This window comes from Stenella coeruleoalba (assembly GCF_951394435.1).
Source record: "Stenella coeruleoalba genome assembly, chromosome: 9".
Lineage (NCBI taxonomy): Eukaryota > Metazoa > Chordata > Mammalia > Artiodactyla > Delphinidae > Stenella > Stenella coeruleoalba.
In genome coordinates this window covers 61,499,485-61,526,622 of record NC_137155.1, presented here as the reverse complement: position 1 = coordinate 61,526,622, position 27,138 = coordinate 61,499,485, and the positions used below count along the sequence as shown (strand labels likewise).

The 27,138-nt window shown below is 34.1% G+C and overlaps 1 protein-coding gene across 2 annotated transcripts in view; it reads left to right on the top strand.

The window, feature by feature from the left end:
* The window catches only part of NT5C3A (5'-nucleotidase, cytosolic IIIA), a 41,322-nt gene that overhangs the window by 12,007 nt on the left and 2,177 nt on the right, over positions 1–27,138 (top strand). Inside the window, exons 2-9 of one of the 2 annotated variants that reach the window (XM_079932374.1) lie at positions 13,197–13,251; positions 19,330–19,428; positions 20,745–20,814; positions 21,806–21,852; positions 23,084–23,169; positions 24,635–24,724; positions 26,095–26,257; positions 26,865–27,065. In XM_079932374.1, coding sequence (XP_079788500.1) covers positions 13,216–13,251; positions 19,330–19,428; positions 20,745–20,814; positions 21,806–21,852; positions 23,084–23,169; positions 24,635–24,724; positions 26,095–26,257; positions 26,865–27,065 — 792 coding nt within the window. In that variant the 5' untranslated portion in view covers positions 13,197–13,215. The remainder of the gene's footprint in view (positions 1–13,196; positions 13,252–19,329; positions 19,429–20,744; positions 20,815–21,805; positions 21,853–23,083; positions 23,170–24,634; positions 24,725–26,094; positions 26,258–26,864; positions 27,066–27,138) is intronic. The other variant, XM_079932373.1, reaches the window with a different exon arrangement.

Below are 27,138 nucleotides of genomic sequence, written 5' to 3'. Positions count from 1 at the left end.
TATAAATATTGTGGTTTATCTAGTAAAGATACACAGTATTTTCTTTCTTTAACAAGTTATGTTAATCTGTGATCTGACCACTAGACAATCTTGTAAGGGAATGGGGTCGTGTAATAGATGTTTGAGTTTAGTAGTTGGTAAATCCTTGGTTCAGATCTCAGCACTGCCACATTCTAATGGTTTAGCCCTGGACAAATTTCACTTTTGTAAGCCTTAGTTTCCAGTTCTCTAGAGTGGAGAAGATTCACCTAAAAACTCTCCTGCCCCCTGTTTCCTTCAGGGTATCATATTAGAATATGTTCTGTTTTTGTGTTTTTATTTTTCATTTCACTTGTTTTAAATAATTACACTTTGGGAGAATTCCAACAGTATACTATTCTAATATCCACCTGGGTTATTAAGATTAAAAAAGAAATTATATACATTCAGTGTATATAATAAACAAAGCTATTTTTTTCCCAACTTTATTTTAGACATGATGTTCTCATATAGTATATTATTCATTTTAAGTAGTACATTTAAAAATGATCTCTAAACAGTATTCCATTTGAGCCCTCAGATTTGGAGATAAAAACTGAATGACTAGTTTTATCATATATCTTTCTTAAAGTTAAAAAGAGAATGAGAAATGTCCAGCATTATGCCAAATTCTGAGCAACAGTTTTTAACCTGAGTACCTAGCACTCTAGAAAACAGTACCCAGCCCAATCCCTGCATGCCTGCTGTCATAATTGTAGATGGTTCAGCTGACCTGGGTAGCACACTTGGAGGCTTGGCATATATCATTTACAATTACTGAGATTTAATTTCACTAAAATTGTATGAGAAACATGAGTTATTGTGAAGGATAAAGCTGTATCTGTTTGACTCACTTTTGAGTCCCCTCTAGTATACTTAGAACAAGCACAGATCATGTGATTCATTATATATTTCAAAATTAACTCACGGGGTCCACAGGTGTGGATTTCCAATCATTTGATTTAGCTTTAGGGGAGTTTTGATGATTAAGGACTCATGAGTACCTGAATTAAGATCCAGCTTTTTACAAGGAATTTCTCCATTTTTAATTATTTACCTATCTTAAACCTAATTTTCCCTTTGATTCTTTCTCTTTTTATTTCTGGTATAGTATATGCTGATATAAAATTAGAAAATCTAGATAAGCAAAAAAAAGTAATCTGCAATTTTCACCACCTAAAAAACCCCATATTTTAGTAAATGTACTCCTTTCTCCTTCTGTACGTATAACTATTAAGTATCATTTTTCCCAAAATGAGACCATACTATAACATTGTTTTTAACTTGTTAAAACAATGTTTAACTTGTTAATTTATTTCTTAATAATAAACTTATACTTAATGACTATATTGTCTTTGGTATTATATCATATACGGATATCATTAATTATTTAGCAAGTTCTTCATTGGTGAACATTTAGATTGCTTTTCACTTTCTGTTATGATAAATAATGGATCAGTGAACATTCTTGTAGCATCTGTGCGTGTCCATGATTGTTTAAATGGAATTGCTTGATCAAAGCCTTTTGAATGTGCTGCCAGAGGTTACCCTCTGAAAAGGTTGTACCAATTTATATTTTCACCAACAGTATATTTAAGTACCTAATTCTGTATTTTCCTGGGAGTAGATATCTTTTTTTTTTCTGATCTTTGCCAAATGATAGCTTTTTAAAAAAGTATTAATATTTCTATTACTTTTGAAGTTGAACTTTTTAAAAACTTGGTCACTTATTTTCTTCTTTTCTGAACCATCTGAGTTCTTTTTCTTGATTTGCAAGGGCTTTTATAAAATGACTTTCAGCCATGAGAGTATGTTAGAAATATATTTTTCCAAGTTTTTTTGTTTCACTTCCATTTTTGAGTAGTCTAAATTGACCCTCCTTTTCAAACCTTTAAATGGCTCATTAAGCCAATGACTAATTCTTTAGAATGTTTTACTAACCTTGATTTGCACATGACTCATTTATACATTATGACTTCATTCGATAGCCGGAGTAGGAGGAGAATATAGCATTAAATAGTTTGTATAACTTACTCACTAGTTTACCCTCCCAGCCATAGAATGAGGAAGGCTAACTACAGAAAAAAATAGGAAGGCATTATGATTTTGCTCCAACAGATAATTTTCATTTTACCTTCATAAATATTACTTAATATATGCCATGTTCATTTCTTCTAAAGATGTAGTAGCATTATACACACTTTCACTTTCTTTTATTTTGGGACATGTAACTTTTAAAAAATAATCTTTGTTTTCTTCTAGGTATAAGATATTATTCATTATAGAAAATTGAGAAAGTACCAAAGAGTATGAAGAAGAAAATACAATCACCTGTGATCCTATCATTTCTCTTTGATAACTATTACTTGATCTTTGGAATATATTTGATTCAGTCATGTCAGATGATTATTATACTATTGAATTTAGTTTGTTACCGGGTTGTTGTTGTTTTTTTCTGCTTTATAACAAAGTGGATCAGCTATACATATACATATATCCCCATATCTCCTCCCTCTTGCATCTCCCTCCCACCCTTCCTATCCCACCCTGTCACTGGTTTATTATTTAAAACTTTTGTTATGTGTATTCATAAGTGAAATTAGGTATCTTTTCTCTTTTTGTCTCTTTTTGAGAGACATTTGTTTCAGGGTTTTGTACTAGTTAGTTCATAAATGGCATTGGGTAGTTAACTTCTTTTTATGTGTTATAGTTTATCTAGCATGGGAGCTGTTAAAGTTTGAAAGAGCTCACAAGTATAAAACCTGACCACAAAGCTTTTTGAAGGTCATTTTCTAATAAACTTATTTTTATGAATTCTGTTCTAATGAGCACACATTCCATTGTTGGTTTTGGTTTGGTTTATTGAAGTATAATTGATTTACAATGTGTTAGTTTCTTGTGTACAGCACAGTGATTCAGATATATTTATTTATGGATAGATAGATAGATAAAGATATTCTTTTTCAGATTCTTTTCTAGTATAGTTTATTACAAGATATTGAATATAGTTCCCTGTGCTATACAGTAGGACCTCGTTTATTTTATATGTAGTAGTTTGCTGATCCCAAACTTCTAATTTACTCCTCCCCCCCAAGCCCTTTCCCCTTTGGTAACCATAAATTTGGTTTCTGTGTCACACATTCCATTATAGAATGTACTATATGTTATCAAAACTTTTCTAAGATTAAATTAATTACTTTGGTTTACTATGTTGAGTTTATTAATATTCAGAGAGGTTTTGAAAGGGTTATATTTTGTGTTTTCTTCTACTTATATACTTTAAAAACTCAAGTTATCAACTGCTGATATCATCCATATAAGTTCAAATAATTCTTTACTACAAGTTATTAGTTTATGAACTTGAATCTCAGTAATTTTCTTCATTGTTTTCTTACCTTATTACTTTTTAAATGAGTTTATTTAGCATAGCAAGAAGAAGGGATAGTACGTTCTCTTTGTACTCTCCTTTTAGATATACTGGATATAATACATCAATAATAAAAGCCACTAATAACATAAAACTTTTTTACCATTTTTATTATAACCCATATCAAAATAGCAATCCTAAACAATACTGTTTCTTTTCAACATATAGAATGCCAACTTTATGATGTGGAAGGAGTCCAGAATTAAAACAAAAGTTTTTCTTCTTGTTGCATTTCAGGCACAGAAATCCAGATATAATAAAACAGGAACAATAATTTCAGTGCTAAGCATCTTGAATGATCAGAACATAGTACATTTGAGAGTTAGGAAAGACTTCCTTCATTTATGGTACTGTCTTACATCAGATTTTCTTGAACTTGACCGACTTATTGCAACACAAATGTCATTTCCTCTAAAGGAGTTTACAGAATTTATTACTTTTTAAATAAGAAAGTAAAAAGCTATAGACTGTGTTCAAGAACTTCATTTGAGTTTCTGAAAATTAAGTTATTCAATCCTAGATTTTTGCGTAGAGTTTTTTTTAATGTATACATATCAACAAAGATGTATTTTTTTAAATATATACATTTATTTTATTTATTTTTGGCTGCATTGGGTCTTTGGGCAAGCAGGGACTACTCTTTGTTGCAGTGCCCATGGGCCTTCCACTGCTGTGGCCTCTCTCGTTGCAGAGCTCCGGCTCTAGAGCACAGGCTCAGCGGTTGTGGCATGTGGGCTTAGTTGCTCCAAGGCATGCGGGATCCTCCCAGACCAGGGCTTGAACCTGTGTCCCCTGCATTGGCAGGCAGATTCCTAACCACTGCACCACCAGGGAAGCCCTGCATAGAGTTTTTAAGAAATGTATTGAGATTAGAACCATAGGTTTTCCTCAGTTTATATATATGTGTGTAAATTCATAAATGCAGCAATCAACTTTGCTAACAGTCACCTAATAGGATAAGTCTTTGGAATTATTTTAAATGAGAGAAAAACTTATGAGAAAATCTTTACTTGCTGTTCATTTCCCCAACATATAATAATTAATTGTTTTCATCTCTGTTTTTGCTCCTTAAACATTTTAAACCGTATTCATATAAACATTTATATCACCTTGTTTCAATTTTATTTTGAACAGTCACACTTTTAAAGTTAGTTGACTGTTGTCTTTTTCCGAGAAGTTTTGAGAGAAGTCAAATGCCTAGACAGGTGTTTTGTATGATTAAAAAAATGGTCTTTCTATTTACATCGTGCAACAATTAGCAGGAACAAATTTGGCAAGAGTCCTTATAGAGAGTATTACATCTCACCTCCTACTGAATTGTCTTCCTTTTATGACTTTATTGTTTGGTTTGGAATAACTTCCTAGAGTGTCAAGCAAGTTCAGAATGAAGTTTAAAAATACATTCCACAGAGAAAAGGTAATTGGATTATGGTAAATTAACTGTGAGTTAGTAGTTAAGTCATAGATTGGATTATTGAGAAATAACTACATACCACAGGTGTTATGTGGGATTATGAAATGATTTTTTTCATATATAACAATTAATATAATACCTTTATTCCCTTTACTCCCTGCCCAAAGATTAAAGGCAAAATCAATTAACAAGTTATTAAGATTTAAACTGATAGATTTTCTGTGGTCTTTTTTGTTTTTTCATTATTTCAAAATTTTGAGAAACTTTTTTGATGGCAAAATATGAAGTGATCATTTTTAGCTTTTCAAGTTAATTGAAAATTGACGGTATCTAAAAGTTTTAACAAGTTACTCTGAAGTACAAATGAGTATCCCTTTCTCCGTTGATAAAGACAGGCAGTTTCAGTATTATAAGGGGAGAAAAATCTGCCAAATATTTGAGTCCTGTATGATTCTTTGCTCTTGGCATATCAATTTCAGGTTTAGAGTTTGCATCAGGAGTGATATGAGTAATTTTTGTTTCTATGACAGTAAATAAAGAAACTCCAAGGCAACAAGACCCAGTCATTGTGTCCAGAGATGAAAGTCCACTGTGCTGCTAAAGAGACTGCCTTTATGACTTCTTTTATTCCTGGATCCTTTATGTCTCCTCTCAAAAAAAAAAAAAAAAAGAGGATCCTAGAGCTATTTGAAACAAAATTCATTATCTTTCATTCAGTACTTGTGTCCTTGTTCCTTTTCTGTGGCACAGTTTCAAAACATTACTCTTATATACATCTTTAGCCCTCTCATGTAAGTGTTATGTTTATAATATTGCTGATCAAGTAAGAAAAAAAGTCTTCCAGCTCATGTATGTAAGTAACAAGTGACTTCTCCCAGACATTAGATTCCTTACCTATAATGAAGGGGGAAGTATTATCTTTCTCTTAAGGTTTTACTGATTAGATTACACAGGCATACCTCGTTTTATTGCACTTTGCAGATATTGCATTTTTTTACAAATCGAAGGTTTGTGGCAAACATGCATCAAGCAAGTCTATCGGGACCATTTTTCCTACAGCATTTGCTCACTTCATGTCTCCTTGTCACATTTTGGTAATTCCCGCAATAGTTCAAACTTTTTCATTGCTATCATATTTGTTATGGTGGTCTGTAATCAGTGTTCTTTAATGTTACTATTGCAAAAAGATTTTGACTTGCTGGAGGCTCAGGTGATCATTAGCACTTTTTAGTAATACATTATTTTTAAATTAAGGTATGCGCGGTTTTTTAGACATAGAGGGACACCCCACGAGACACACAATCCCACCCCCACCACGTATACCCACCTACTAGATGGAATTGAAAGGCCGAAGAAGTCCCCTATATGTGGTCAGGAAACAATGCTCACATTTCCTCTCTTCTCCACTCTCCTTAGAGTAGCTGGACAGAGCACTATCAAAGCCAAAGTCATCTATCCCTTAGAGACCAAAACATCCCTCTTGATAAGAAACTAGCCATCTTGGTTTTCATGCTGTAAAGTATTTTGTTTTGTTTTTAGGGTGACTGGCTGAATTCCTTGCTTCTGTCTCTACTTTAGAAATATTATTTAAAATAATCCATCCGTATGATGTTGACTGGTTCTGATTTTTTCTTAAACTTTCTTTTCCGATTATGGACATGATCGGTTCTACTACTATATCATTTTTAACAAGCCATTTTTTCCCCAAGGAACTCATTTATTTTATGAAGCTCAGAAAATAAAAGTGGCCCCTTAATCCCATTACTGACACTGTCTTATGTATTCTACTTTAGACTTTCCTGTGCTTATATAAAGATTTCTCCCCCAAAATTGGACTCTTGCTATAGATACTCTCATAACTCTTTTCACTCAATAGTAGATCATGTATGTCTCAGTATATATGTAAATATTAATCTCACAGAGCAGTACTGTATAGTGCTTTTTTTTTTTTTTTTCGCGGTACGTGGGCCTCTCAGTGTTGTGGCCTCTCCCGCTGCGGAGCACAGGCTCCGGACGCGCAGGGTCAGCGGCCATGGCTCACGGGCCCAGCCGCTCCACGGCACGTGGGATCTTCCCAGACCGGGGCACTAACCCGCGTCCCCTGCATCAGCAGGCAGACTCTCAACCACTGCGCCACCAGGGAAGCCCTGTATAGTGATTTATAGGCATGGATTCTGAAGTCACAGAGACCTGAATTTGAATCCATTTCTGCCACTTGCCAGCTACAAGCCTTAATTTATTCACCTTTAAAATGAGGATAATAATAGCACAAACCTTCTAGGGTTATGAAGATGAGATGAGATGAGATGAGGTATGTCAAGTGCTTAAAAGTATCTGGCACACAGTAAGCATACAATAAATTTTAGCTATTTAGAATAATCATGTTTGAGAACTGTATAATTTTTTATGTGTTTACCCCAATTTATTCACCTCTTCAGTATTAATAAACATTTAGATACTGGGCATTTAGGCTGTTTACAGTTTCCCAGTATAATAAAGCAACCCTGCAATATACACCCTTGCAACTAAATCTTTGTGTACTGTCTTATTTCCTTAGGACATAAAATTGGTGTGCCAAAGGGAATGTATATTTCTAAAGCTTTTAATAGTATTTCTAAATACCCCTCCAAAAAGGTTATGGAACTCTAACTCCAGCATTCTTTGTTGTTTTTGTTGAAGATGATTTATCTGGAGTCATGTTTCAAAGAGATATCTTTAAAATTCTTATCATTGCTAACCATATTAATATATTAAAGGACAGTTAAGTCGTCACATTCATGCATAATACAGAGGTGTTTTCAAAATGGATCACCTGGTTGCCCTTGAGCCTCCATTACTAGAATATAAAAGATTTTCCTCTAAGAAATGTTATGTTGGCAATCTTCTCATCTTATTAAGACAGCAATGCCAATTTTTAACATTTGGTAGGATACCAAGTTTGGTTAATTTGTTAGTGGCCTTTTTGAAAAGCTATTTAAAAATTTTTTGTGTTGTTTGTAATAGAGAATGCCACTTCACAAAGTTTGATTACTGAAATGTTTTGTGGGTTTGATTTCTCTTGAGCGTAGAAGAGAGAAGGCTGATATAAAAATTTATTTACGTAAGTGTAGCATAGCCATGTTTAGAAACATGTATAAGCATGATAAACATGATAAAGCTTCCCAGAGCCCGTAGCATAACTTATGTATCAGGACCTGCCACATGGTATTAGCATATTTAATCCTACTACTCAGGTTGAAAACAAGACTGATTTTTCTTTAAAGGTTAAAAATATTTTTCTTCACAACAGTTTGCTTTCATTTCCAGCAGGAAGGGAACTGTTTTCAATTTTTTTAACCATAAAAATTAGTTTTCATTGTGTTCAGATTTTTTAGTAGATCTATGCATGGTCTTGTTGAAATTTACAGTGTAGGAAAATATGAAGAAAAACATAAAAGTCACTTTAAATCCCACTGCCCTGCAATAAAGACTGTTAACATCTTACTGACCACACTTTTATGCATCATGTTTTTTTCACATGTCTTAAATGAACTAATCTTTTTAAAACTGTGAAACATACATAACAAAGTTTACCGCTTTAACTGTTTTGGAGTGTACAGTTCGATGGCATTAAGTACATTGACATAGTTGTGAAACCACCAGCACCATCCATCTCCAGAACTCTTTTTATCTTCCAGACTGAAACTCTGTACACGTTGAGCAATAGCTCCCCGCTCTCCCCTCCTCCAGCCCCTGGCAACCACGACCTACTCTTTTTCACTTTGTATTGAAATATAATATTCATACAGAAAAGTACACATACTACAAGTACGCTGATAGCCAAAAAACACATGAGGAAGAGAGTGTTTCAAAGTGTTACTGTTGAGGTTCCTTTTTTCTTTGCAGAGCAAGTTGGCAGTGCTCTACTAGTACAGATTTATGTTCTCTTAACTGCCACATTATTTTATTTGATCATGTTCTGTAGACTGACTGGTGACTAACTCAGAGCTAGCAAGCCTGTCACCCAGAGCATAATAAAGCACTGTGTAGTGATGCGTCACAAGACTGTTTTTGCATAGAGCTTATTAGCCAAGGCTTTTGGAAACGCCCTCAGCTGCACCTTGTTCTATATTAGTACTCCTCAGACAGGAAGAATTTTCTTTTGCTGCGGTAGCTTGTCCGGTTACCTTCAGGGTAAGTGTGTACAGTTCGTGTAAAAATGAGTTTCTCTTGTTTAACTTTATCTGATTCTTATTTGATTCTGTATCTTTTGAAATTTTAAGCATTTAAGCATCCAAATTAAGGAAATAAAAACAGAATGATCCTGTATAAAGTAAAACTTCTTTATAGTTTGCAAAGATATGAATATGTAAAACTTTGCAGTGTCTTGAGTCTCAGAAATTATAATTTGTAGGATCTAATTTTAAGAGCTTATTGTTTAAAAAAAAAGAGCTTATTGTTTCACACATACATGTTAAAGAAAAGCAAAGTACCCTCAGAAATCTCTTTTCAAGGGGAAAAAAGATCCAATTTTGTTGTTCATTAGTTGTTGTGTGACTCAGTTTTGCTGATAGCCACATGCTTTGTGTAGCTAGGGTTAGGAACTATTTATTATGGCTAATAATAAAGATAATTAATTTTTATTTTGTGCCCATAAGCCTTATCCAGGATATCTTGGAATGGGTTTATACTGGTATGTTTTATAAATTAATAAAAGCTGGATTACTGTCTGTAAGGATTATAACACATTGTGTATTGAAAATTAAGATTCAAACATATATATCACCATAATAGCCTAGAATGTTGTAGTTAACTTAGATTTAAATACTTGAATTTACTTTATTTTTTATAGTTAGCTAATGCAGCAGACCATTTCGTAAAGTAGTTTACTTGGTTTTTATTGGCAGCCTATATCCAAGCTCTGCATCTTGGGATGCTGCTTACTACCTGTGCTGTTCTAGGACATATTCAAGGACAGAGGAACTCAGAGTACTCTAAGGGTGATCAGTATAAATTGCCTACTTTCTGTGTGCCTTGGTTTACTCACCTTGAAAAACACTATTAGCTATTAGGTTAGTGGAGATGGGGAGGATAGATGAATAAATTCTAAGCTTTGAAATTGTGTATTTTCATAAGTATCTACAAAATTCTGACTGAGAAGCCACATTTTACTATTTAAGAAAATTGGTATAAATTGCCAATTTTTAAATAACTGGCCTTTGAAATCTATTTTCTTTTCTTCTACCACCTTCTCTTACCATCCCACCTTTTGCTCTTCAGTTTCATTTTTGTTTTCTCTCTGTATCAAGAGAAAGTTTCATTTTCCAGTTTGTGTATTTTTTTTTCACTGCTGCCTTGAAAATCTAATTAGGGAGAACTCTTTAAATGCCCCCAAGAAATTGATTTTATAATGTTATACAAATGAGGAACTTATAGTTTGATTTTCCATGTGCTAATCACCCTAAAAAAGTGTCATTATTAAAAACCCAAGCTTAGGACAAGTAATATATGTTGCTGAAGATGTGCAGTAAGATATTTAGGACTGTTGCTGATACACTGTCCATACTGTAGTAATGCATACCTTTTCTTATGTAAGTAGTATACAGTTTACCATTCAAAATTGCCTTAATTTATTGTGTAATATAAATGTTTCTAAAAGTATCAAGCTTAAAGCAGAATCACAACTTTTTAAGCTAAGAATATCAATGAATTTAATCTTTTTTCACTTTCCCATAAGACAGTCAAGTGGGCCTTTAAAAGTATTCAATTTGCATTCAAATAGATACTTTAAAACTTGTATAAAGGCAAGTAAATTTTTTTCATGTAGATATAGAAATTTTCAGTCATTTTGATTTGTAAATAACTTCAAGGTGTAAAGAGAATCATCTCAATGAAATACCACGATAGCTAAAATCAGTTATCAAGTTTGTGCTATGCAAGTGAAGTTCTTACCTCTTGCTTCAGTCTTTAGCTTGGTCCTACATGTTCCTTGTAATGAACACTGTTACAGTAGAGACCTTAACCTCACAGTGAAAGAACACAAAGTAATTATTTTCCAGTTTCCACATTTTCCAGTCCACATATAAAGGTTCCAAATACTTAAAACTTCAGAACTTTCTTAGTAGAGAGTTCATAGTTCAAGGGTAATATTTTCTATTTTTGAACATGTCTTCTGCACTTGATGTGTTTTTTTCAGCAGCTTTTCTCTTGAAGCATCTGCAACAGATGACTGCTGGCAAAGTAAGCCAGAAGTTTATATACCAAGTATAGGTTTACAAGCCTATTGGTTTAAAAATATCCTGCCCTAATTTTCAATGTCTTCCTTAGAATAGCGCCAGAATGCTGACATTTATACCTTAGTCTTTACACTTCTATAATGATAGTGATTTTTCTATTAGGACTGCAGTGTCACTTCATGTGAGATTATCTTTGAGTAAGGATAAATTCTGGTCAGATTGCCAGTGAGGATTAGGAAGAATGAAATATCATCATTGAAATTTGCAGAGTATCTAGTAAACTATTAGGTTTACTTATTAAAAAGAACGTCCTAAAGTTGGCCATTAGCAGATTTCTGATCACTCTTTGTTTTCTTTCGTATAAATAAAATAATGAAGAGACCATGAGAAAGATGATTAACTCCTTTACCTACTAACACTGGCTTTTTTTTTTTTCCTTCTTCTTTCCTTTTCTACTAAACATGAATGAATGCTTCAAAAAGAGCCATACTTGGGGGCAGAGAGTGGAGAGGAATTGGGCTACTTGGCTATGTGTAACAAAAGACTTTAGATTCCCAGATATTAAAACGTATTCTTCACTACTTGAATTGTTTTCCTTCGAGCTTTTCAAGTGTTTCAGAGTATGTGATATTCTTGTAAACTCCACTGTACTTTTTCACATCCTCGTTCCTTTTTTTCAAGCTAATAAAGTGGTTTTATTTAAATAGTGCCTTCTGAGAAATCTAGAAATCCTTTTCAGATATTAAATATTGAAGAAAAGCCATAAGCATTTAATATTTTACTCTTTGGATTCTATAAATGAAGAAACAGACTTGCCAGGCAGTTTTGATGACAGTATTTTTCAGATGTGAAAAAATGGAGGTATCTTACTATTTGGAAATACTGTTTATTCAAATCTAAGATACCATCAGTTATAAGATCATCAACTTAACTAACAGCCTTTCTGAGAGGGGTGGGAAATACTTTTTTAAGTAAGATATTTCCCAATTTTATATATGTACTTTAAGTGGAAGGGGGGATGGATTTTAGAATTTGAGAAATTTTTTTTATGTCTGCTACACACATTTTAATTATAAAGAACACAGATCTAATGTTCAACTTCTATTACTAGAGTTTAAGAAAAAGTCAGTTTTTCCCTCTCAACTAACTTACCCTTTTTAAACAGTGCTTTTATTATAAAATTTTGCTTACCTGGAATAAAGTAAAAGTAAAGTCATTGGGCTTCCCTGGTGGCGCAGTGGTTGAGAGTCCGCCTGCCGATGCAGGGGACACGGGTTCGTGCCCTAGTCCGGGAAGATCCCACATGCCGCGGAGCGGCTAGGCCCGTGAGCTATGGCCGCTGAACCTGCGCGTCCGGAGCCTGTGCTCCGCAACGGGAGAGGCCACAACAGGGAGAGGCCCGCGTACCGCAAAAAAAAAAAAAAAAAAAAGGTCAAGTCATTGAGGAACAAAAATAAATAATTTTCCCTAAGATTTATACTGCAAAAATGAAACTTAGTATAATGATAGGGTATTTTTAAAACTTTTGGTTTAACAAATAGATGCATATAAATTTCACCCAAAACCCTTAAATGATCATTCAATTACATACCTATTTGTGCCAGACACTATGCTAGATTCAAACACAAGTCAGATCTTAGTCACGTCATTTCACAAAATTAAAGATTTTAAAATGAGAAAATTGAAGAATAAATTTGACTTGTGTGGATTATGCTTCTCCTTACATTCTTATTCAGTAATAATAATGCATAATTTTCCCACAAACTTCACCCTTACATGTAGAGATGTTGATAAAGTGTTCTTGCAATAAAGCATTTTCTTGCAAATATACACTTCACTTTAATTTTATTCAAATCTTATTAACACCATATAAATTCTTATAGGAGAGCTGCAACTTCTCCATACACAATTTTAACCCAAAACTTTGTGAGATAGAGTAAAATCTTTGCTGAGCTTCTTAGGAAAGAAAAAAAAAAAATGCCTTCAGTAACTCGGTATTTCAGTCAAACCAAAAGCACCTTCCAGGTATGTCATTAACATAAAGGAAGAGACTAAAATGTATGTATGTCACTTGTACTTTTTTTCTCTCTCTTTCACTGTGACATCACCTGGGAAAATCCAGAAGATTGGATAACCGAGAAATGCCTAATCAAGATTCTGCTGTACATGTGAAAATGGTGGGTATTTGAATATTTCCAGTTCCATTTATTAATGGTGAATCTTCACCACTTTTACCTCTGTCTCTAACCAGATAATTAATTATGGGACTGTAACTGTATACAGATCTTTCTTCCCAATGTTAGACACACAGTAGAACTTCGAATGTTAGTTGAATTGAATTTCTTTGGAATTCTTTTTGCTTGAAATATAATGTGCATTAAAGTGTTTCTCGGCATATAAAATGATTACCCCGTTCCTTTTTGTGCTAAATTTTCCTTGCTCAGCAACAGCACACTTAAATCATACAACATGAGATCTTTTCTCTTAGGCCTCTGAATTAAAATGACCAGCATTTAAGAATTTTTAAAAACTTCTTGAACAGCAGTAGCTTTCATCGCATTATAGAAATTAGGATGAAGTAGGGAAAATATAGGCTTTGGCATCAGAACTGGCTTCAGATCTTAACTCAGTCCTTGATAGCTGTGATACCCTTGAATGAAGGCAACCATCTCACCTTTAAGAAATGGGTGTGAAAGCACCAACCTTGTGTTGTTTTCATTCATATCTTTTCCCAGCTTTTTAAAGATATAATTGACAAATAAAATTACAAGATATTTAAAGTGTACAGTGTGATGATTTGATATGCATGTACATTGTGAAAGTTTACCCCATCTAGTTAACACATCCATGACCTCACAAATTTACCTTTTTTTTTTTTTTGAGAACATTTGAGTTCTACTCTTTTAGTAAATTTCTATTTTGTGATAGTATTAAACATTATGATCACCATGTTATACATTATATCCTCAGACCTTATTCATCTTATAATTGAAATGTTCTTACACATATTTAATGAAAAAGTATATATAAAGTACCTCATAGCACATAGTAAGCACTCAGTGAATGTGAATCTCCTATATTATGTTAGTAAGTGTTTTAGCTCTGTAAGTAGCATTTATTTGTATGTGTGGGGAAAATTATGTCCATCCTCCTTATTCATAAAAATTTTTTAAATCACAGTTTCCGTCTTTTAAAGAAGACAACTGCCCCATGATCTCTTTCGTATTTTCTCTTTCTGTCCTTTTTGTTGTTCTTCCTCTTCTCTATTTTTTCATCCTTTTTCTTTCTAGTTTTCTTTTTCTGGTTTGAGCCTATAAACCAGAACATAGCATGCAAACAGCTTTATGTCACAATTAGTAAATCTCTCATTTAACTTTCCTCATCCAATATGTGATGGGAGGTTAAAGTTGACTCAAAGTGCTGATTAAGCTTGTCATCAGTATACTTAGAGCTGTTAGGATAAAGCATGAAATTGCTGATTTTTTTAATACATCAAATATAGTCCAATATTGGCAGTTTTGTATGGTTCAGCCTAATACTTGGACATGATCTTTGCATCCATTGCATGATTGACATTTGATTCATTGGTACTGAGCATGAACATCACTGACTTAAATCATTCTAAACTCATTTTCTTTCTTGAGTTGATTTTCTTTTTCTTTTTTTAACCAAAATGAATACAAGAGACATAGGAAAGTCTTACCATATAATTTGTTGTTACCTGGATCCTAGAACCTTCTAACATGTGTCTCCTTTAGAAGCAAGTAGCAATGTAGTTAACCCACAATAACACTATTGAAGGAAAACAAGCCAAAAGATGATATATACTTAAATACTTTTTACTGTCATTGCGTGAATTTACACAATTTTTACCTTGGGTTTGCTTTTCTAAAAACATTGATACATCTTTTAAGTTGATATCTCCTTAGGATGTTATTCTTAACTTCTCATGATCTGAGTCCAAATCTCTCCTTCCAGACTTTACACACACTCACACTCTTCTCCATGTACACTTAAGTTCTAGAAAAACAGAGCTATTTATCTTTTTCCCACATTAGACCCTGTACTTTGACCCCTCCCAGTCTCAGCATACCCAAATCCTGCTTCACTCTGAAATCCTAGCTCCATCGGCCCTCCCTCCTTTGACCCCAGCAGAAGTAATCTCAATTTCTTCTGTTTCTCTGGTATTGTACTTGGACATCTTGGCAATGTATTAGTTATTTGGGTTCCTGTATTATAATCCATGTTAGAGAACATGCATTTGAGTATAAGATGTATATCTTACTAAAACTTCTGTATCTTTTACAGAGCTGCTTAACAGAATGCCTTACAGTTAAAGACTATATGGTAAATGAAGGAAAGAATTTGGCCTACACTCCCTTAATGTGGAGACAGGCCAGATATGTGGTAGGCAGGAGAGATGGCTATCAATAAAATTTAGTAGTGCATAATCTTCAAAGTAAATCATAGAATCATCCAGGTATGTGAGTGAGTAAATGTACCAGTCTGAATAGGTGGTTTTAAAAATCTATACTTTTTATGTCATCACATAAAAATTGTAGTGCCCACTCCTTTGTACCAGTAATGAAGACTTTTGCTTGTACCATATCTGAACATTGGAAAACAAAGAAAAAATATTTTCCCTGAGAGCTTCAGACAAAGATTCTTAAGTAATTCAAACTAATTTTGATGTGGCCGTGTTTAGGAAAATTACAGGTAGACATCCTTAGGACAATTTTGTGACTACTATGCAGATATTCATTTATATCATCTCAGTGTATCCATAAGATCATATCAAACACTGTAATATTGCTATAGGGTTGTGAACAAAACTATATAACTTTGCAATCAATTTCTTTAGAAATCATGCATTCTGAATATGTAAGTAGACTAATAATTAGGAATTCATTTCATCTGTACAAATACGATATATTAAAGATCAGCCAGAATAAGTATATTTTAGGTTTTCCATAGTTATCTTTAGCATTGCTTCAGATTAGGCTCCAGTCAACCAGAATACCCTGATTCTTGTCAGGAAAGCTTCGCTCCCTCCCTAACATTTTATATTATAGCCTTAGAAAATGAATTGGTTTTCTTTTGCTCACAAATGATGGAAATTTTTAGCCCCTTATTTTTCATAAAATTGTATTATCAAATTGGAAAGTTTTCAAAAAATTTAAAATAACTTGCCCTTCAAATTTCAAGTATCATTATTTTATGTACCACCAAAGAGGAAGGTGTATTTTGTCCAAGAGGAATATGAGGAAGGGATTTGAGGAGGTAACAAAAGTATGTGACATATGATGAAATGCATACTCCTGTAGTGTGCTTCATAATGTTCTGATATTCTGATATTCATTGACAAATTTCATACATAAAATTGTATTTCTTAGGCTGTACTCTAAAATATTTGAGTAAAATGTCCAATATCTCAAGTTCCTGAGAAGTATTTATCATATACTTTAGTAATATTGTATGTGTATTGTGGAAAGGGGTGTGTGTGGTGTATTACCATATAGTCCAAGGCAAGTATAATTATAATTTTTTTTCATTTCTTACGCCGGTGTCCTCCATCCTGTCGTGTTCTCTGGAGAAAGTAGCTGCCCTTCCATCTGTTTTAATCACTGGTATTTCGCCCTAGTACTGTTTGAGTATTCGCTACTCATTTATCTGAAAATGAATGGTTATATTTTGTGCAGAAGCAGGGATATGAATGCCTCTAGCCACTGGTTCTCTTTATTTTCACTGTCAAATAAACCAATCTAATAGTTGTTTAGCCTAGCAGAAACCAGCCTACTTTGAAGTCCTGTTTAAACATGGCTTTTTAAAATTAAATGTATTGGGGCTTCCCTGGTGGCGCAATGGTTGGGAGTCCACCTGCCGATGCAGCGGACGCAGGTTCGTGTCCCGGTCCGGGAAGATCCCACATGCCGCAGAGCGGCTGGGCCCGTGAGCCATGGCCGCTGAGCCTGCGCGCCCAGAGCCTGTGCTCCGCAATGGGAGCGGCCACAACAGTGAGAGGCCCGCGTACCGCAAAAAAAAAAAAAAAAAATTAAATGTAATATGTAACTTGCTTGAGGCAGGACATCTTCCTCAGTATCAACACACTGAAACAAAATGTCTAATTTTCTTGGCGAAAATACAGTAGGTGACATATACCCTCTATTGCTTTCATCAATGGGTTAGTTATCGAACCAAGCATATGCTGGTTGTTATGCATCTGCCAGTTAAGGCAGAAGTAAGAGCAGACTTTAGTCAGGGGATCATTTACTAGCTAAGGTATTTGTAAGGGAACAACAAAAGTGATATTCCAAAACAGCAGTGATTCCTAAAACTCAACAAGAAAACGGTATAAGCATCATGTCATCATATCTCTAGCTTCTCCTGTCTGACACAAAGTAGACACATGGTAAGTATTTATAAAACAAGTGAATGGATATTAATGAATGAAAAAAAGGAGTGTAGGGACAAATGCCTATTGGTTTTTCTCATCTATTAAAAAATCACAATAAAATAGTGATGTATTTAGATGATTTAAATAACCTTCTTTATTCTTTTGAAACCCTTTAAAGTCCATTTAAATTAAAAAGATCACTGTGTGAAGGTTAATTGCATTGCAGGTTATCCTATCCTATTTAAATACGGCTTTTTAAAATTAAGTGTATTATAAGTCCAGGTCTTTCATTCATGAAGAAAAATTTAATGTTCCCACTTCTCTTTCCTGTACTCTCTGTATTCATCCTCCAGTCTTAGGAAAACATTTTAGCTTTTTTTCTGATTTTCCAATTTTGTCCATTATGTAGCGACAACATGGGACCTAATAGACTTAACTGATCAGACTCTCTTGTAGCAGAGATACAAGGTCTGGGGAATTTTTCATAACTGTGTCCATAACACACATGAAATATGTTAATATTGGTGATAACACACCCATAATAATAGGATATAAAGTAAATAAATATTATCTGATACAAACCACTATAGAATCTTGATTTGAGGTTCACTTTCGTTTTATACTGTGAGCTGACTATTAAATGATTCATAGTTTCCTTCCCCCAGTCTTCTTGTACAGCTGTAAGAGCACTGTGCTGGTGCTGATTTTACTCTGATCAAACTCTGATCAATTTCATTATATCTGTGATATAGTAGAAAAGAGAAACAATATTTATATAACATTAAATTGTTGAGCAAAACTAAAGCCTGCATAATCTAAGCCCAGGTGGTCTAATACCTAGTAGGGTCTTAACTTGAAATAAGTCCATTGTAAAATTGATGCCAAGAACAATGAAGTTTGGGGGGATATAGTACAGTAAAGAAGCAAAGATCTTGAAGCAACTTTTCAAATTAAATACATTAATATTAATTTCAAAAAGCCATATGCAAGGACTTCCCTGGTGGTGCAGTCGTTAAGAATCCGCCTGCCAGTGCAGGGGACACGGGTTCAAGCCCTGGTCCAGGGAGATTCCCACATGCTGTGGAGCAAACTAAACCCATGTGCCACAACTACCGAGCCTGCGCTCTAGAGCCCGCAAGCCACAACTACTGAGCCCACGTGCCACAACTACTGAAGCCTGCGTGCCTAGAGCCCGTGCTCCGGAACAAGAGAAGCCACCGCAGTGAGAAGCCTGTGCACCGCATTGATGAGTAGCCCCTGCTCACCTCAACTAGAGAAAGCCCACGCACAGCAATGAAGACCCAACACAGCCAAAAATAAATAAATAAATAAAATATTTTTTTAAAAAAAAGAATGCATTTTTTTTTAAAAAAAGTACTGTTAAAACTAAGGTATTTACTTAAAAAAAAAAAAAGCCAGGTGCAAAAGTGTGTAATGAGAATGAGATAAATTATGTGCATATACATGCATGATTGCAATCATAAAAATGAAAATACTGGAAAATTGATTTAAATGTTTACTTGTTTATCCTTGGGCAGTAGAATTACAGGCAATTTTTATTTCTTTATACTTTGGTTTTTTTCTGTGGTAAACATGCATGACTTTTATAATTAGAAAAATTGCATTTTCTGATAATGTATTACAAATGTAGTTTTGCCTTAATCTTCTAGATGGAAACTACTGATGTGCTTTAAAATTTTTTGTATAAATGGCAACTTGATATGGTGGTTTGCTTTTTTAAAAATAATGCCCCAACATTTTTACATCTTTAAAAAATATAAGCTTTTTATATTATTCTGCTTAGTATCAAAGGAACCTGGGGAAAAAGGAATTAAAAATAGTTAATTTCTTTGATTTTTAGATGCCAGAATTCCAGAAAAATTCAGTTCGCATCAAGAATCCTACAAGAGTAGAAGAAATTATCTGCGGTCTTATCAAAGGAGGAGCTGCCAAACTTCAGGTGAATAATTATCAGAAGCCTTAAGTATTAAACCTTTTTTTTCATGTTCAAGCAGTCTCATTCATCCTATGTGTTGCTACAATCTAAGTAAAGAAAGTTTCGATAGCAAGCTTCACCCATCCTTTTGGAATGTAAAATCTAAGAGATATATCTAGAATTGGTCTAAAATACTCAGAATGACCCACTGGAAACAAACAAAATTAGTAGCCTTGAGATAAATTTAGCTTTTCTTTAATATTAAGTGCTAAACTAACTAGTGATATGCATAAGTATTAAACCATCTTAAGTAAAATATTAATATTAATAATATAATATTCTTTAAAATGTGTACAGTTTCAAGTTGTTCTTTTAATTTAATTAATCACAGTAGTTCAGGACTTTCCTGGTGGCACAGTGGTTAAGAATCTGCCTGCCAATGCAGGGGACACAGGTTTGAGCTCTGGTCCGGGAAGATCCCACATGCTGCAGAGCAGCTAAGCCCGTGCGCCACAACTACTGAGCCCGCGTACCGCAACTACTCAAGTCTGCACGCCCTAGAGCCCATGCTACACAACAAGAGAAGTCACCGCAATGAGGAGGCCGCGCACCGCAATGAAGAGTAGCCCATGTGCTGCAACTAGAGAAAGCCTGCGTGCAGCAACGAAGACCCACCGCAGCCAAAAAAATTTTTTAAATAAAATAAATCATAGTAGTTCAAAGTAAAATGTAACTTTATTAGGAGATAGATAACTTTTTTTTAATTCTTTCCTTTTTTTTAAAGGAATGTTTTACATGTAAATTAAATCAACAGTCTGGATATTCAGTAAAAACTTACTCTTTTTTTTAAACATTTCTGAAACAATATTTAGCCCAGTCTCCTAAGTTTCAAGAGTTGGTAAACTGTTGCTACGTATCATTCATTCATTGGTAGAGTTTACCTAAATAGACAAGTTAACTCAAGAATGTAACAGTTTCAATAACGAAAAGCTTCATATAGTTTGCTTCCACTGCATTTTTGTACATTGACCAAGTAGGTTGAAATTGTGCAATGTTTTATTGCTGTCAGGAATAGTAACCATATTACCTGTGAGTGCAAATTCCTATACCGATTAGTCAGATTTTATTTGGCGACAGTGCTGGGGCACTTAAGGTTCACCTTGTAGTTATGGAATTCTCAGGACTTGATATATGAACTGCATTAGAAATCTCAGCGTAGACCGAATAATCTACAGTGGAGGGCAGGGACGGAACACAGTCTTATGCCTCTAGGAAATGTGCATTAAGTGTCTGGCCTTGGTGGCTGTAATTTCATAATGCCTTTTTCCCTTTTCTTACAGATAATAACAGACTTTGATATGACACTAAGTCGATTTTCCTACAGAGGGAAAAGATGCCCATCATGTCATAGTAAGTGTGGCATTCATAAACAAATTTATGAAATTAATCATTATTTTAAATTCCTTTTCTACCTGTATTATCTGTGAGATTGCTTGGGGTTTTTTCTTCTTTATGGACATTGAAAGTGAGGGAGCCTTATTATTTTATTATTATATTTTTAGGATTTGTTTTCCCCATGTTACGTAAATGGCTGTTTTCCTATATGGTTTTGGTTGCAAGAGGAATGAAGACTTCTGAAATTTTTCTCCCAAATGTGGTCTACTCAGGAAATATTTAAATGAATTTAAACTTTGAATTAGCCTAAAGAAACAGATTTATCAAATGCTTTGTGTTTTCTAGGAATGTTACTAAATTTTTGTGTCATTGATAAACTCAGTAAAAGAGTGAGTTACTAAATAAATATCCAGTTAAAATCTGTTGTTAGGATAATATAGCTTTTTTGGTTTCCAAACTTGGCAGTGAGTTTTTAAAATAATACTCTTTAACCTGATATAAGCCCTCTCACTAACTGTTGGAACATGTGTAATTTGACAAATCATTGATAATTTATTTTAAAAACTACTAAAAATTGTACCCTTTGGCCCAGTAATTCCTCTCTGGAGAATTTCTAATCAAGTAATCCCAAATGTAGGAAAAAAGCTTTAGATCCAAGGTTTAGATTTTAAAACCATTAGATTCTCTAGGAATGCCATGTAAATTACAGCACTAACACCAAAAGTTGTAATGACCATGCTACTTGACTTGGCATTTAAGTTAAAAGTAATAAGTTATTTATAGAACTAGTAGCATCAGAGTATTTCTTTTCTTTTTTTAAATTTATTTTTTAATTGAAGTATAGTTGGTTTACAATGTTTAGTTAATTTCTGTTGTACAGCAAAGTGACTCAGTTATACATATATATACATTCTTTTTTATATTATTTTCCATTATGGTTTTTCCCAGGATATTGAATATAGTTCAGAGTATTTTTTTTAATGCCTAGTTTGCTTTCTTTCTTTAGATGTCATTGACAACTGTAAGCTAATTACAGATGAATGTCGAGAAAAGGTAAACACTAACTATAATCCAGAGTTACTCAAAAACTTCATTACCCTTTTTGCTGAGAGTTTTTTCAGGTTCATTCATACAAACAAGAATGGTTGCAAAGTGTTTATAGCCATATCTGGCACATAGTAAACACTCACAGATCTTAGGTTTATTGTATGGACTATATGCTCCCAACTTATTTTAATGAAAAAATTAACAGTAACTTTTTAACAATAACAATAAAACTTACATGAGAAACTTTTAATAGATTACCAAAATATTCTGGTGTCCTTACATTAACTGGAGAATTAAAACAAAAATACTGTGATGGGAATTCCCTGGCCATCCAGCGGTTGGAATTCCGAGCTTCCAATGCAGGGGGCACAGGTTTGATCTCTGGTTGGGGAACTAAGATCCCACAAGCCTTGCAGCCAAAAAAAAGTACTGTCGTTTTATGTATTTTGTCCCCTTAAATTGATCAGAAAACTGGCTCAGTTCTCTACTTCCTTGAGTAAGTGTCTATCTGTGTCTATTTTAACAAATAAGACTCCAAATATGAATCAAATTGAATACTTTCATAGGAGAACAAGAGTTTTTTTGGTAGTGATAATTTGATTACTGGTTTCACTGAATTACTGACCTGAAAGTACTTTAAAAAAGCAAGGTAACTTTTTTTAAAATTATTATTTATTTTATTTATTTATTTTTGTCTATGTTGGGTCTTAGCTGCTGCACGCAGGTTTTCTCTAGTTGCGGCGAGTGGGGGCTACTCTTTGTTGCGGTGCGCGGGCTTCTCATTGAGGTGGCTTCTCTTGTTGCAGAGCCCAGGCTCTAGGCACATGGACTTAAGTAGCTGTGGCACACGGGCTCAGTAGTTGTGGCTTACGGGCTCTAGAGTGCAGGCTCAGTAGTTGTGGCGCACGGACTTAGTTGCTCCGCGATATGGGGGATCTTCCCAGACCAGGGCTCGAACCTGTGTCCCCTGCATTGGCAGGCGGATTCTTAACCACTGCGCCACCAGGGAAGCCCCCGAAAAAGCAAGGTAACTTTTTGCAGGTATATTTAGTTATATGTAAACTAAGACCAACAAAGATGTCTTCAGTGGATCTATGCATTAGTTAGGCATGATCTAATCTTTACCATATAAAGCAGTTTGTGGAAAACACTTGCTTACATTGTTTTGCTTTCTGTAAAACTAAGCAGCTTAATGACAACTTTGTAGTCTTAATGATTGTTATTCACTTATTTCTAGTTACTGCAACTAAAGGAAAAGTATTATGCTATTGAAATTGATCCTGTTCTTACTGTAGAAGAGAAGTACCCTTATATAGTAGAGTGGTAAGTGTGTATTGGGTGATGGGAGGTTTAAAAATATAAAATAACATTACAGTTACAACTAATGGTTTTCCCCTGTACTGTATATAAATAGATTCATAGATTATCCAGTGAGTTAGAGCAGTGATTAAATATGACAAAATGAACTCGAATTCTCTAATCACTGCAACAGTCTAGAATTTGTTTTGTTACTATGAAGATCAGTGGGAATAAATTTAAATCCTGCACTCAAGCCTTAAATTAAAAAGAAGAAAAATTTTTTTAAGTATATGGACAGATGTGGCTGAATGTATAAAGAAAAAGAATTAGGATTTAAGTTGACTCTGAACTTAGTTGGAGCCAGCAGGTGACATAGTTACTGAGAAATGAGCCTCTGATGTTGGTCGCATTAATCAAAATGCAGCATTCCAAGCAGACCACAGTGGAAGCATTGTGTTGAGTCCTGGGAGAATGCTATTAAGAGAAATGTTGACAAACTTAGTCTGTGTCAAAGGAGTCCACTAAGATAATCACAGGAATTGGAGCCATCCCATTTGAGGAAGATTTCAAGGAATAGAGAGGATGCTTTGATTTGAGAAGCAACAACTTGTGGTTTTAGTCTCAAGAGACTAGGAATGATATTACTGGTTTTCATTATCCCATTACCTAACCTGAACACGTTGCACACTTAATTAGTGTTTATGGTATGAAACACTGAAAAGAGGTTAGACTTTACATGCCTCTCGAAACAGAACTAGACTTGGAAGGCTTAAGCCAACTGATTTCAACATGATGAAAGAAAGGACTGTCCAGCAATTAGAATTTTCTAGCAATGGTATAAACTTCCCCGGGAGAATGAGCTCACTAACATGATGGGAGCTGACTCAGAGAGGAGGTTCACTTAGGAATATTATAGGTGGATTTTTAGATATCAGCTAGAGAGGTTCTAAAGGCCTATTATACTGAGATGCTATAATTATAGGTGGTTTTATGTAATTACAAAGCACCTATATATAAAAATTTCCATAGCAAGAATTTTCTCCGGCTCACTAGGCAACATCTTCAGTACTTCGGCTCTTCATGAAAATTCAGACCACAAACAGGTGGGAAAAAATGGCTTAGCTCTAATTCTCACTGCAATCAGAGAAATGATTTTGCCTCCCTAGCTTCAATTCAGTTTTATCTGTAGACTGAGGACAGAGTTACACCTTGTATCCTTTCATTATCTTATTAACACATTTAAATTAAACCAGACTTTGAGAACTGGGAAATACAGTAAGAACATGCATATCACATTTCGAGACACGTGGGGTATAACATTCATTAGTGATGAATTTAAATCTCTAAAATTTAAATTCAAAATTACGATAAATGAAATGCTCATTTTCTCATACTGAAGAATGCTTTTTAATAAAGATAATAGTCTTAATTTGCTTTAATTGATATTCTCTTTTTCCTTGATAATTGATATTCTCTTTATACTTTCCAGGTATACTAAATCACATGGTTTGCTTGTTGAACAGGCTTTACCAAAAGCCAAACTTAAAGAAGTTGTGGAAGAATCTGACATTATGCTCAAGTAAGTTTCTCGGGTGTTTTTTTTTGTTGTTGTTAATTGTCTACGGACTTGAACTGTTGTTATATATGTATTCAAGTGTGTTTTTTAATTAAAATAATTATAAAATATCATGTATAAAAACATATCCAAAATATGCCACCTATCATAAAACAGTGGTAAGATAAGGAATGTAGAATGACATATTAGATAATTTCAAGACTAACTTAAAAATTTATGAAACCAAGACCATTTTGAAATATTTTAGCAAAATACTTTTGAAAGACATGAAATATGAAAGGAATGTTTATAAATCAACTTGAAAAGGATTTTAAGCTCATAAGTCTGTTTCTGTTACATGATCTGCCTTCTGAATTCTCAAACTCCCCTTGAAAACTACTATCTCTAGGAAAGGCGAATATGTTTTAGCAGGTAATAAAAATATCTGTAATATATGAATTATATAAACTTTTTTTTTTTTGTGGTACGTGGGTCTCTCCCTGCTGTGGCCTCTCCCGTTGCGGAGCACAGGCTCCAGACGCGCAGGCTCAGCGGCCATGGCTTACGGGCCCAGCCGCTCTGCGGCATGTGGGATCTTCCTGAACCGGGGCACGAACCCGCGTCCCCTGCATCGGCAGGCGGACTCTCAACCACTGTGCCACCAGGGAAGCCCTATAAACATTTTTAAGCTTATTTTCAGTACTGTTTACCACCTCTTAAATTTTTCAATTCATTGGGTGAATATGATGATATTTCTTTTCTCCTCTTTTTTTTTTTTTTTTTTGATGATGCTACATTTTAAGGTAATCTGCTTCTAAGGAGCAAAGCATTAAATTGTCAGAAAGAGTGTGAGGACACCTAGTAAGTATTTCATTCCTTTGTAGGCAGCTTAACCTATAGTGCATTAAGAGTAAAATGAGTTTTGATTTTAAGATCAAGACATTACCTATGGCTGCCACATCTTAGGTAAGAGAGATGCCAGATGTAAAGAGAATACACCACTCTGCTTTTCTTACAATAAGGAGTAGATGAGCAAGATGACAAGCAGGAGGTCTTCCAGCTTACCTTTCGTGGGTTTTTCAAGGTGTGCTTCAATTATTTGCTGTAAAATGATATACATTCTGAACTGTAGGTTTATATCCATATTCAGTGCAAGTCTAAAATCATCTAATTTGTACTGTTAGAATTTATTGAAACGAGAATAAAAAGCTAACCAGTTTGAAAAACTTGCAGTAGTGTCATAGACAACAGTAACAGCCCTCTTGGGCAGTATTTTGAAATGAGAATATAAATGAGCCATAGAATCAAGTAGAAATATTTAGCTTTTATAACTTCTAGGTGAAACGGAGATATACCTTGCTCTTTAACACTCACTTCTTACCTCCATCTTACAGGGAAGGATATGAGAATTTCTTTGATAAGCTGCAACAGTACAGTATTCCTGTGTTCATATTCTCAGCTGGTATCGGTGATGTACTAGAGGAGGTTATCCGTCAAGCTGGTGTTTATTATCCAAATGTCAAAGTAGTGTCCAACTTCATGGATTTTGATGACAATGTAAGAATAGCAAATCATTCTTCATGATTAATTTTAGTCTCAGAAAATATTTTAATCGTGTAAATGCATTTTAATTTATTATTTAATGTATATTCATTAAACTAGGCCAAGTTGATAGGCCTGCTCTGGAAATCATCATCTCTCCCAGGGTTATATCTATATCCATGTTTTAAAAATAATATACCAAAAATAATAATAATAATAATATACCCTTCTGTTTCTGAAGCTGCAGACTAATAATAAAATTAGTAAAACTTCTTTTAAAGTAATTTAATGCAGCAATTCTGAACACTTAATATCCATAGATGGGGAAAAAAAGTGAATTAGAACTGACATTATTTGAATGAGTTCTAGGAAAGACAATATATTATGACATACATAAAATGAGACCTTTTGGTTGGGAAACAAATGAAAAGTAAAAATTGGGTTTTCAAAGCATTGTGCTTTCAGTGGTTTTCAATGGTTTTTCAATGGTTTTCAATGCATTTAAAGTGGTCTCTAGGAAGTCATTAACTTCTCAGAGCCCTTCTTACCTATCATGAATGTAAAAATGCAACAAGTAGAACTTGCAGAACCTATTGTTTCAGAGGATTTATATTTTTAACAGGGGCTGCTCAGAGGATTTAAAGGAGAACTAATTCATGTGTTTAACAAACATGATGGATCCTTGAAGAATACGGAATATTTCAATCAACTAAAAAACAATAGCAACATAATTCTTCTGGGAGACTCCCAAGGGGACTTAAAAATGGCAGATGGAGTAGCCAATGTTGAACACATTCTGAAAATTGGATATCTAAATGATAGAGTAAGTATATAGATGTGATTTAATTTTCTTTAGAAAAAAAATTAGGATAAAACTTTATAGACAATCGTTACCA